The sequence below is a fragment of the Epinephelus fuscoguttatus genome, linkage group LG4 (genome assembly GCF_011397635.1).
Source record: "Epinephelus fuscoguttatus linkage group LG4, E.fuscoguttatus.final_Chr_v1".
Classification (NCBI taxonomy): domain Eukaryota; kingdom Metazoa; phylum Chordata; class Actinopteri; order Perciformes; family Serranidae; genus Epinephelus; species Epinephelus fuscoguttatus.
Genome location: NC_064755.1, coordinates 40,648,089 through 40,661,634, shown reverse-complemented (window position 1 = coordinate 40,661,634; position 13,546 = coordinate 40,648,089). Strand labels below are relative to the sequence as shown.

Genomic DNA, 13,546 nt, shown 5'->3' with positions numbered 1-13,546 from the left:
TGAGTTCCGCAGAAGAGTTTTCTCTGACTTCATCTAAAGGACTGAAGCTGAAACAGAAACACTCCACCTGGAGGAGGTAGCCTGACAGCAGCATCACGGTTCCTCCCGGTGTCCCTGAACGCCTCATGGTGAGTCCAGGGTATTTAACATTCTACCCTGGACAGCGGCAGGTTGTTGCGCAAGCGCAGCCCATTCAGTCTGCATGAATACGGAGCGAGGAGAGGACAGGAGCACTGGGAGTACTGGGACTGGGAGGACACAGTGGACTGGACGGACCGGACCGGACCCGGGCAGGCGGACATGGATGGACAGAACGGCAGCAGCAGCATCTGCTCCCGGCCGCACGGCACCGTGACGGACGGCAAGAAGAAGAAGGAGAAGAAGAAGAAAATCCCCGACAGAGTGACTCTGAAGAAGGAGATCGGGCTGCTGAGCGCCTGCACCATCATCATAGGTGAGGCAGGAAAACAAGAGAGCTGCTGCCACTTGGGATCAGCTCTGCTCTTTACTTTATCACTGCACAACTTTACAAAAACTACTCAGAGCCGTCTGACTGTGTTTCTGCAGGGCTGATACTTTACAAACAACTGTTAGAATAAAGCTGAAATCCTCTGTGGCCCCTAAACTGATCATAGTTTGGTAGCACTGGTCATAAGAAAATGAGGGACTCCATGTTTGTTTGCATGTGTGTTCACATCAAACTGAGTTGTAAGTGCTTACGTGGCTGAAATATATGAAGTGCAGGAGCAGGCTGCTGGTCAGGCAGAAGGACATTGTGTGATGGAGCAGAAGGGACAGCAGGGAGCTTTAAACACACCTAAGCACAGTAAATACAGGAGCATCATCCAGGCTGGATGGAGGTGGAGGTGGAGGGCCTGCAGGGAGTCAGGCTGCATGCAGAGGGCCGGCTGCACCACCACCACTCTGATGATCACTGCTAGTATGAATATTACCAGCTGGCCCTGCAGGAGGGTGATGGAGATATGTCAGCAGTGAGTCGGCTGTCTGGCGCTCAGCCACAAAACTCACTGTTTTACTCCAGATTTTTATAAATATGACTTAAAATACACAAACCAGGACTTCCATGTGTTCATGATGAAGATGATAAAATCCTTCACAACAAAGGTCAGATGCTGGTTGAAAGCAAACTGGAGCTCAGACACTCTGAATGTGCTCAAACCTTTAAGGGGTGTGAGTGTAAGCGTTTTGGTGTACTGTGGTGTGTGTATCGTAGTGTGTGGATTGTGGTTTATGTATTTTAATTCAATGGTTATAGTGCACTGTGGTTGTTAATGTATGATGTTTTAAAGTGTGCACTTTTAACAACATTTTAGGTCTCCGTGTAAAAGCCCAGTGAAGGACAAGAGTTGAAAAAGTAGCAACAGCTGTAAACTCTCTGTGCAACACATCAGTCCCGTACTCTGTACTGGATATTGGAACTATGTTAAATTGCATCATCCCTACAAAAAACAACAACAACAAAAAAAACATTTAAGGTGAAAATTATGAAGATTAAAAATTCAGATTTTGCTCAGGGCACCCAGAGGCTCCAGGTTCACTGGCCTTGTTGTAATAAAAACATGAAATGAAATGGAATAGAATAAAATAAACTTAAATAAAATAAAATAAAATAAAATTAAATTAAATTAAATTAAATTAAATTAAATTAATAAAATAAAATGAAATTAAAAATATAATAATAATAAAATATATTTTGAATGATTTTTATTTGTCATGCACACTTACATCTACAGTGACATAGTAACAAAATAAAGTACATGTTATTTAACTACTCAGTCCAGAAACAGAATTCTCTGCCTGGCAAAAAAAAAACAGCCACTAAAAAAGGTTCCCTTTCTGCAACAAAACTCAAATTTTTCATGATCATCCAAGCAAAAGAAATCAACATAGACAGAAGTCATCAATTTTCACCTAAATTACACACCAAACACGTTCTGTCCTCCTCTGTGGTGGTGTTAAACCCTCCAGTCCCTGATACTAATGGTAACGTTCCTGAGTGCAACTGTGCACACAGGCATCTTATGCTTCACGTAAGGTTCCACACTGTAGTTATTCTTTATGAGACAATAAGTTCTATGATCTGCATGATAAATTGTTCAAATTAAACAATGATTTTAACTGACTAACGACAGGGGGAAGTGTCCCAGTGAAATATCTTTTTAGTGAGTCTCTGATCCAACATCTTCACCAGTCTTTGGAGGTTCCCATCCCGTATCTCAACTAATGGCCATACTGAAGTAAATGTATGGACACCCAGGAAGGATCGAATTACTTTTTAATGCATCGTGTTACAACTTGTATGTTCTCAAAACCCCAAACACCAGAAGCATAGCAAACACCCAGTGCACACAGTGTGGAAGATCCACTCATTTTTGCCTTACAGAGCCCCCCTTAGTGTCTCACAAGGCCCTGGACTCCCAGTGGCCACTAAGAGGCTGTCCACACCAACGCAGGTATTTATAAAACTGTGACTCTTTGCTCACAGTTTGGCCTTTCATCCACACGTAACCGCAGTTTTGGGCCCCTGTAACCAGAGTTATTTGTAACCGGAGTCCAGGGTGAACTTTTTTGAAAAGTCTGGTGTCAGCAGTCATGTGTGGACAGGATCCATTGTATGACATCACCGTGTGCGACATAAACAGAAAACAGCTGTGTTATTACCCGATCCAGTGTGTGCGAGAGACGATTTGAGGATGGACCTAAACAAAATACTGCTGCTATTTAGCAGCATATCAGCACTTTGTGGCTGTATCATACAACCAAAGACGGTGGTAGTAATCTAGTATCTTTGATACAACTAACGTTGCTCTTTTTCCGGTAATGACGTTTTACTGCCTTCTGACTGGCTACAATGGCCTTACAGTTAGGAGTCATATCGCCATCTACTGCTTTGGCATGTATATTACATTGCTTGATAGTGGAATTTGCGGCGTCATGTGGACGGAGGTATTTTTATTACACCGCTCATATGGAAGCAGATTTTTTAAAAACTGGAGGCCAAAAAAGTTCAGTTTTAAAAATACCTGTGCTCGTGTGGACTAGGCCTAAAGCCAAAGATACACGGTGTGTTAGTTAGTCAAATAGCCGATCAGCCAATAACATGGCAGCAATGCATTGAGTCATGTAGACATGGTCAAGATGACCATGCTGAGGTTCAAACGGAGCATCAGAATGGGGAAGAAAGGTGATTTAAGTGACTTTGAACGTGCCGTCGTTGTTGGTGCCAGACGGGCTGGTCTGAGTATTTACTGGGATTTTCACACGCAGCCATCTCTAGGGTTTACAGAGGATGGTCCCAAAAAGAGGAAATATCCAGTGAGCAGCAGTTCTCTGGGTGGAAATGCCTTGTTGATGCCAGCAGAAGACCACACCAGGTGCCACTCCTGTCAGCTAACAACAGGAAACTGAGGCTACAGTTCACACAGGCTCACCAAAACTGGACAATAGAAGATTGGAAAAACGTTGCCTGGTCTGATGAGTCTGGATTTCTGCTGCCACATTCAGATGGTAGGGTCAGAATTTGGTGTAAACAACATGAAAGCATGGATCCATCCTGCCTTGTATCAGCGCTTCAGGCTGCTGCTGGTGGTGTAATGGTGTGGGGGAGATTTTCTTAGTACCAACTGAGCATGGTTTAAACACCACAGCCTACCTGAGTATTGTTGCTGAGCGTGTCCATCCCTTTATGACCACAGTGTACCCATCTTCTGATGGCTACTTCCAGCAGGATAACGCACCATGTCACAAAGCTCACATCATCTCAAACATGACAATAAGTTCACTGTACTCCAATGGCCTCCACAGTCACCAGATCTCAGTCCAATAGAGCACCTTTGGGATGTGGTGGAACGGGAGATTCTCATCATGGATGTGCAGCCGACAAATCTGCATCAACTGTGTGATGCAGCAGTGTTGTAAGTGGAGTTATTTGATTATGACATACAATTATGTCATAATCAAATAACTCCACTTACAACACTGCTCTCACTTTGCACAGAAAGTTTTTTCATTCGATCTGATGGAGAGGGTTGTGATGGAGCTGCTGTACAGACTGTGAATTTACTATTTACTGTCATCTTTCAGTTGTTTATAGACACAAAATTATTATTATTTTTTTGATACCATGAGAGGACGCGAGGATTCAGGGTGGAGCTGATGTGATGTATGGAAACAGCAACCGTAACTGTGAAGGCATTTAGCAGCGAGGACTGCAGATTGCAACCAGCTGAAACTTCCCCTGGTGAGGACTCCGTCAGTTGTCATTGATCAGGAGGTTTTTAACAGGAGCTGAATTATCCACAGAGGTCTCTTCCTCTCCAAAACAAACAGACCTGGTGATTTAAACCAGTAAAAACACTGAATAAAGCAGTTTCAGGTTACAAATCTGTGTTTTTCCAGTGGTGTTTGGCATGTCGCAGACAGGCTGCCAGCCAATCATCTGCTAATATGTGCTCGCCTTTTTTCCTTAATTGCTTAAGATCCAGAGGTTCAGAAGATTTAACTAGGAGCCAGATTATCTGCAGAGGTCTCTTCCTCTCCAAAACAATTGGACTGTGTGATTAAAACCAGCGACATGGCGATCTCCATAGTCAAGGACCTATGTAGATATAAACGACTCATTCTAAGGTAACAAAAGCACAACAATTCTTATTTTTATGTGATTATACACTAAAGAAAACAAACTTGTTAGATTGTATTTCATTCCTGCAAAGATATCCCCCTAAATTCAACACACTGGGCCTTTAAGTTTGATTGGCCCGGACATCTGTGTCGTTGACAGGTGCTGATGTATTTACCTGTTGGTAAATGACAGATGGTCTTTTATGTAACCGTCCAACACTTCAGTTCATATGAAGATTCCTCCAAAACAGTCTCAGCTGTGCATTGAGCTTAAAGGATAAGTATGACTTCCTGTCTATGTCTGTGACGGTTACATTATCATATCTGATCTCAGACAATAGTAAAAATAGTAGTAAGAAGAGGTAAAATAATTGGTGTAAAACAGAAATAGATACAAATATAAAGATATTATTAATATAATATTGTTGTTTACATGGATAAATATGGATGTGACTGCCAGGTAGCATCAGGCATGATCTTTAGTTTACCTGAGTAGCCTACGCCACAACCGGATTACAGGTGGAAAAGAGTCTTGTCTAAATTTGTATTTTATCTTCTCTATCTGTATAAATTGCATTAAATGTTTTAATATTAAAAATGACTACAGCCCTTAAAATCACATTAATTGTCTCTCAATCAACAAATTGATTAATGAAGTAATTGTTTCAGCTGTTTAATCTATAACTGAGCATCGTATTTTATAAACTCTTAACATGTTTTGTAGAGAGGAATCTTAGTTTGTACAGTAACTAGTAACTTAGACGGATAAATGTAGTGAAGTCAGTACAATTTGTACTGAAGCACATTACTTGGATGAACACACATAGTTACTTTCAACCTTTGTAACTAAAGATGTAATATCTGTAAAAACACAAACACATAGTTTGTTTTTAACAAACAAACAGGAAGAAATGCTGCATCGGCTGGGGACTATTTTCAGTGGTGGATTCAGCCACATTTGGTGCTTTAGTGTAGTGGTGCCCAACTGGTGGGTCGCGGTCCAAAAGTGGGACGCTAGTCCATTCTGAATGGACCGCAAGTGACGTGTGTCAAGATTGTAAAAATACACTTGATTTTTGAAGTACAGTGAATTTACAGCACAGAGCTTTTATTGTGAAGTGCAGTTTCCTGCTGTAGATTGTGTGAATATCAGACAGCTGCTTAACAGAGACAGTAAACTAGTTCTACGACATGGTGAAACGCATGTATGACGCTGAATATATTAAACTGTGTGGACCTTGAGCTAATGACTAAGGAGAAATCTGGACCCTGAGGCTGGACCAGTTGGGAACCACTGGCCCACTGAGTATTTGTGGCTGCAGGACGGTGTATGTGGGACTGAGTCAAGATAGCGTGTGTGTTCAATGTAATGAACGATGTCACCCAACGACACAGTGTGGCTCACTGAGGCTCAAAGTTCAGACTGATGGAAGTTGATCCAAATCTGGGATCTGTGAGTTTAGCCTCATAAACTGAATGTTGGATGAACAGAGGATAAACCGATACTGACTTCCTAGATGGTGGTGAGGATGTAGGAAGTGAAAGCTGTCTCTAATCCATTTAACAATTTTGTTTTCAGGGCCGAGTTGTTCAGAAGTAATCTGATTGGATTTCAGCTGCAGAGGTGGGAAAAAAGCGTTCTAAAACCAGATTAGATCATGTAATGCAGTCCTAATTTTGATCTACATTAATCCTTCAGTTTGTGTTGTTCAAAACTTTTTTTGTAGGATTGGGATACACTTGATCCAGAAAATCTGATCTCAATGGAAGGCTGGATTCAGGGTGGATTCCAGGAACAAAATGTAATAAAACTTTCAAATTGTTAAAATATATATACATTTATTTATATCGTGCAAAAAAAAAAAAAAAAAAAAGGATGTTGTCCCCCTAAAAAAAAAAAAAATCCTGAAAATAGCTGTCAAAATAAAACAAGAATGAGTAATTAGTTATAATCTCGAAGATCTTACTTGTTCTCTTTGGTGGCACCTATGGCGATGAGTGGTAAGTGCAGTGTATTTGTTGGCAAACTGTCTGTATAGTGATCTGATATGTAGATTTAGAGCGCTGGTTATCTGGATTTGGTAATGTTGAAAAGTTTGTATGTGGATCAATTTGAGTCGATGCAATTTTGCTTAAAAAAAAAAAAAAAAAACTCACTGATCCTGGACAGCAAAACATGGGACTTCCAAATCCAGATGATTTTGATCCAGATTCAATTTTTGACATCTGGGCCCTGATGTGTGGGGAGCATAAGAGACTGACAGGGCTGCTGGTGTGACTGTTGGGGTGGGTTATCCTCCAAATGCAGAGCTGGCTGATCGATCAAGAGCAAAGTGTTTGATGAGACACTGAACCTCAAAATTAGTCCCGATGGTCAGATGAGCACCTTCCATGGTAGTAGTAGTAGAGATTGGTGTGTCACTGAGTGTGTGAATGAGAGGAAAAATGTAAAGCAGCAGGGGGACAGATGACTGCAGGATCCTACTTAAGGGACAGTTCACCCCATAATCAAAAACACATAATTTTCCTCTTACCTACAGTGCTTTTTATCCGTCTAGATAGTGTTGAGATATCAGCCGATGAGATGTCTTTCCAGTGTAATGGAACTAGATGGCACTCAACTTGTTGTGCTCAAAGCACCAAAAATTACATTTGAAAATCTCAACAGTAATGTCTCTTTCCAGAAATATTAACCCAATTACTCTAGATAAGGCACAGACCTTGTTGTGAGCAAGCAACAACCTCCAAGGCTGACAATGAAGGTAACACCAAAGTGCCACTGCAGTTCCTCTAATGGCCACATGAGGCTGACTCCAGTAGCGAGTCAATCCCCAGAGACCCTCATGTAAACATGTTTAAAGCTTGATACAAATAACAGTTTTGGTCTCTATAGCTAATTTCAACATTCATGACAACTGTACAGAGGATGTGTTTATATACTCACCTGTTTACATTTTATTAAGGCTTAAAGTTACACATAATTACTGAAACGGGTGTGGTATGGACCCAAATACAGTACACAGGCGCTCAGGAACAGTTGGTAGTGACCTTTATTTATTTTCACCAAACAAGGAACGGAGCAGATAGAACAAACACAGAATAAAGTTCGTTCTTCGGGCTGAAAGCCCACACGGTCTCTGGGGCTCAGACGAGGGGAAGAGACGCGGCCAGAGTCGGCCGTGGAACCGAGGGGAAGCTCCTTAGCCCCCGGCTCCAAACAGTTCAGTTCTCTTTTGGTGTGAGGGGAAGAGAAGTAGCTTACTTCAGCCGATGACGACGAGGAGGAAGCTCCGTGGCCCGAAGAGCCGGCTGCACGTGCAGAGGTGCCGATGGGGAGAGAGCAGAGGAGTGGTCGGAGGCAGGCGGGAGGGGTTGTAGCCAGATGAGCAGTCCGCGAAGGCAGAGGCACCGATGGGGAACAGGCAGGGGGATAGACGAGGCCAGGCGGAGGAGTCGTTACCAGCCGAGCAGTCAGATATCAGAAACGCTGAGGCAGAGCACGAGGTCAGGGACAGAAGGCAGGTGAGTTTACCGGGAGGCAGACGAGGAGAGCAGGTCGGGAACAGGCGGAGTCGGCACCGGGAGATCAGACAGGAGATGAATGCTGGAAAGTCTCACATGACACTGAAGAACAATCTGGCAACGAGTGAGAGTGCTGGAGAGGCTTATATGCAGGGCTGATTATGATGAGCTGCAGCTGTGTAGGCAGGTGAGCAGAGTTGGGCTGATAAGGTGGGCGTGGCTGGCAGGTAGAGTGGAGCCAGGAGAGTGGAAAATCACTGCAGCAGAGTGACAGGAGGGGAATGAGAGACAGGGACTGTGACAGTTACGGGCAGGTCCGTTTTAACCCACTGTCTGTGAGGCATCACTACAGCTCCACCCTCTCCTCCAAATACAGTCATTTCTGGCTCCAAAAACAACAAGATGGCAACAGCCAAAATGCCAACTTGTAGCTTCACATCAAAATTCCACAAAACAGTGGGTGATGTCACCGTAGCTAGCTAATATACTTTTTCTTCTTTTGCACTATGAATGAATTGTATTTCATGTCTTCATCTGCTGTTGGGCCATCACAATTAGAGTATGCATGTATAATGTGATGTTAATTCCACTACAGAAGAGACCTGATGATTACTAAACTTAGAAATGTTGGTTTCAGTTATCGGTCGAATGAGTTGTTATGTACGCATGTTGTAAATCCAATATCGTGCATCCCTTCAGTCTATGGTTGTGAGCAGTTTGTCTTCTTTCTGCTCAACTACAGCCGCCAACCGTACCACCTTGCAGATGGAAGTGTGCATCTCAGGCCCCCAGGAAGTGTGCGGGGCTTTGAGGCCAATTTTCGTAGTGGCCAAACAGTGTAATTACAACGTCATGTAATGCCCTTCAGCCAAGAAAGACTTTTTCCCATAGACTTACATGAGGAACAAAAAGATGTCTGCAAATGAGTGGATACATTTTTTTAGCTTCAGAATCCCTGCAAAATGACAATCGAGATTTAATCCATTCAGTTCCAATGACAATTTAGGCATTTTATCCTCCATTCAAGTTAACCGATCCCTAAACTGCAAGTAGCTAGCTCAGTTGGTGGAAGTCTCGCATGCGCCTCCTCTATGGGTCACACAATGCGGAAGCAGTGCTGATCTTTTGGGTAATTTTATATGGGGCAGTTGAACCATTTTGGCTTCATGTGCCACTGAGCAAGTTTTATAGAAATGTACAAGGCCCTGCCTCCAATGCTGTATCCAGGTCTCTTTATCCATCCATGGTGCATCTACTAGTAGCTCCCTTAGGGCCCGTCCCAATACCCCCCCTTGGCCCTACCCCTACATTTGTGCGTTCCCGTGAGGGGTAGTGGTGTCCTAATTCCTTTTTGTGTGTAGGGGTAGGGGGCGTACCAAGGAGTAGTGGGTATGAAACTAGCCCTTCGGAGCGAGCGATATCTGATGCTGATTTGCCAGTGAGGGGTAGACGTCGCCATGGCTACCACCGAGCAAGAGATGTGGGAAAAAGTTCATACATAGCCAACGTTACCGTCGTCAGGTTGCTTGTTAGCTAGCTAGCTAGCTCGCACTATCTGGCGTCTGTCATCTGTCCTGTTCTGCAAAATTGTTGGATTTTTCACATTACGATAGCACGCCAGCTAGTATAACTATGCTGCCTCATAATGTTAGCTGGTAGCTAGCAGAAGTCCCCTGTCGTCTGTCGTTCATCAAATGAAGCATGATGAATAATGCAAACGCGATCAGTAGGATGAACTCAAATGGAGACTCCATTGTAGATGCCGGTTGGAAATGTAGATGACTCGCAGCTTCCTGTTTAAAATAGTTATGTATGCATGAACATAACCAACGTGGTGACGTAGCGAGTGGTGTCCCAATTCCTAGGGAAAGATTTCAACCCCAACCCCTAGTTGCTTCATTTCGAAGGCCAAGCGGTAGTGGGCAATGGCTAGGGGTAGGGCCAAGGGCTAAGGGGTAGTGGACAAGGGGGGTATTGGGATTGGGCCTTAGTACCACTGAGCTAGCTAATGTTATAGCTCAGCCGAGGAGGACGCCAGTAATGTTCACATCTCTCATTGTCAGGAGCATGAACCTCTCTTCCATGAGTAGATGCCCGCTTCCTTCTGTGCAGTGATACAGTTGGTGGGCGTAGCTTGGTAAAATGAAAATAGCTCCTACTGAAAGGTCTGTGGATTATCTTGAGTAACCAGGTCATGATTTCTGGAAAGAGACATTGCTGTTGGGTTTTTCAGACATATTTTTTTGGTGTTTTGAGCACCAAAGGCTGAGTGCCATCTCGTTCCATTATCCTGGAGAGAAGGCAGACATCTCTACAGCTGATGTTGACAACTCGCTCTAAAACAATCTAGATTTATAAATAGCACTACAGGTAAGAGGAGATACATGTATTTTTGATTTGGGGTGAACTGTCCCTTTAAAGGCTTTTTAGCACTTGCACGTCACAGTGACCCTCATGAGGTCTGACCCTGGTTTTTAGCTCAGGTTTTGGCTAACTGGACCAGAGCTCCCTCTCAGCCAAGGCGTTGTTTCTTGCTCAAGGCGGACATTTTTGTCAAAATCCTTCTCCAGGACAAGAGAAAGGTCCTGTGTGCAGAATGCTGAAGCACCTTTCCATTCAGAGTGAGTGAGCAAGCTGGCTGCTCGACACACTGAACCAGGCTCAGCATCAAGAGTCATTTTGTGCCTCTAGATTAAACTGAGCTGCAGTTTTTGTCGACATTCATCTCCACAGCATCAGTCTGTGTTTTTCCTTCCTGTGTGTCACTTTAAGGAAGCTGCAGGATTGGAGGGATGCAGAAGGTGAGTCGGTCACTTCCCACCTCTGCAGCCTGGAGTGGATAATTTATGTCTGGTTATGTAATGGATGTCTGTGCCACTTGGCTGCCTTCTGCCGTGCTACTGGTAGCGCTGTAGTCTGAATGTGTCGGATCTGCTGGTACTCTACACTGCATACTGAGGCTCTGGGCAGGAGGGATTGTCCCAGCCTGAGTGATGGCCTTTACCTCCTTCTCTAACTCACTCTGTTATAGAGCTCTTTGTGTTTTAATGCCCTCTGTATAAACTCAGAGGGGGACAGTTTGGATCGTGTGACTGAGGTTGCTCAAGAGTCTCAACGGGGTCACTGGTGTTTTTAAGGTGCAGCAGCGGAAATGTTGGAGATGTGCTGTGCGGACATGCATATGTAAACGATATGTTCCCCATATGTGTGAAAATATTTGCAGTGGATGTGCAAATTTAAGTTCATGGGCTAGATTGATGTTTATTTATCTACTTAAGCATTTTCTACATTTTCATCCCCATCTCTGTCATGTTGCATATTTATGCCAGAAAATTACACACAGAGGTGAGGCAAAGTCTGTGTTTAGCAAGTCAGAGGTAGTCGTCAAGTTTTGAAGTAGTTTTGCACCCTTTAGGCTCATTTATACTCCCTTTATGTATGAAAATTGTAGCATCTGTTTCAAATGTAAACGATATCGTGAAAATCTCATACCGTTGCACCTTACTACAGACAAAAGGGACATTCCTAGCTACGTTTTATGATTTGCAATTTTGTTTTTGCACAACAACTTTCAGGCATTGAAATGAGCAATTTTATACTTTGTTACACACTTGTGACTACTAAGAATAAATCCACTGTCTTTGTGTAAGGACAGAATTTTTTTTCCCAAAACTACTTAGTGTTCAAAGACAATGCTTAGTTTCTTTAATACTTGTCAGGTCCTACTGATCCCAAATAGCTGGGAGAAATTAAAAATGCATACCAAACAAAAGCTCTGGTTTCAGGTGGTCTTTTTCTTTGTATGTACAGTACATCGAAAGCAACAAAAAAATGAGTTAAATTCCTCGTATGTGCACACACCAGGCTCACAAAGCTGATTGATTCTTCCTCCTCTCCTCAGGGAACATCATCGGCTCCGGGATCTTCATCTCTCCAAAGGGAGTCCTGGAGCACTCGGGCTCAGTGGGTCTGGCGTTGGTGGTTTGGGTACTGGGAGGCTGCATCGCTGCCTTGGGCTCCCTCTGCTACGCTGAACTGGGCGTCACCATCCCCAAATCTGGAGGAGACTACTCCTATGTCACGGAGATATTCGGTGGTCTGATGGGGTGAGTGAAGATACTCTGCTGCAGTGTAAAGTGGGGCGGTGTAGAGGACATAGAGTGTGTCAGTTTGGACTCTACTCAGGTCATTCACCCTGTTTTCTGTCTGCTCGATGAATGACGTTAACTCTCAGTTAGTAACTGTGCATTGTGGGAATGTTTGAGTGTACTACAGAAGATAAAGTGTGACACTTTTCACCAGACATGTGTTGAACACTTTGTTATACCGAACACACTATGTAGTGAAATGTAAAGTAGATGGTAAACGCTATCAGAGACGGTTCATGTGAACTGCCCACTGGTGTGCTTTTCATGACTTTGAAAATTGTTACATATACTGAAATTTTGTTTAACTTCAAAGTCCAGGAAGAACTGCTTTTTATGCCTCCACACCAGCGATAGCTGAGGCTGGAGGCTATTGCTGTTTTTGGGTTGTCGGTGCGTCTGTGGGTCCGTACTTCTGTCCCATCCTTGTGAACACGACATCTCAAGAACACCTCGAGGGAATTTCTTCAAATTTGGCACAAATGTCCATGTGAACGATGAACTGATTAGTTTTTGGTGGTCATAGTTCAAAGGGTTAAGGTCACTGTGACCTTGCCTGTCTTGTTGTCATTAACGAGATATCTCAAGAAAACCCCAATGGATATTCTTCAAATTTATCAAACATTCACTTTGACTCGAGGATGAACTGATTGAATTTTGGTGGTCAAAGGTCAAGGTCACTATCACCTTGCTTCTGTCTCACTCTCATGAAGGCAATACCTCAAGAACAGCTTGAGGGAATTTCTAAAATTTAGCACAAAAGTCCATTTGGAATAAACTGATTAGAATTTTGTGTGTCAGAGGTCAAAGGTCAAGGTCAGTGTGACCTCACAAATTATGTTTTTGGCCATAACTCAAGTATTCACATGCTAATTATAACAAAACTTCACACAAATGTCTAACAGGATAAAAATAATGAAGTGATGACATTCTATATCCAAAAGGTCAAAGGTCAGCTTCACTGTGACATCACAATGTTCAGCATAAAACACTTATCTGGCTGTTATTCAAGGTGATATCCCAGGAACAGAAGGGGAAGTATTTGGTCAGATACTGAATTGGTGACTCTAATCGTGGGTGTCCACCTTGAAACTGTGCTGATTGTATAGATCTTCTGTGCTGCTGGGTGGAAGATGTTTTCACAGACATGAATATAAACTGTAACTGCAACTTCACTGGTCCGTGAAGGCATAAAACCTACTGGGGTAGCTTTTTGCCCATGGACCAATAACGTTTTT

At 43.2% G+C, this 13,546-nt stretch overlaps 1 protein-coding gene across 1 annotated transcript in view; it reads left to right on the top strand.

Annotated features, from left to right (window-relative positions):
- Positions 1-216: 216 nt before the first annotated feature.
- Positions 217-13,546, top strand: part of slc7a10b (solute carrier family 7 member 10b) — a 44,300-nt gene continuing 30,970 nt past the window's right edge. The window contains exons 1-2 of the mRNA XM_049574146.1: positions 217-454; positions 12,065-12,269. Of these exons, the coding sequence (XP_049430103.1) occupies positions 301-454; positions 12,065-12,269 (359 nt within the window). The 5' untranslated portion in view covers positions 217-300. The remainder of the gene's footprint in view (positions 455-12,064; positions 12,270-13,546) is intronic.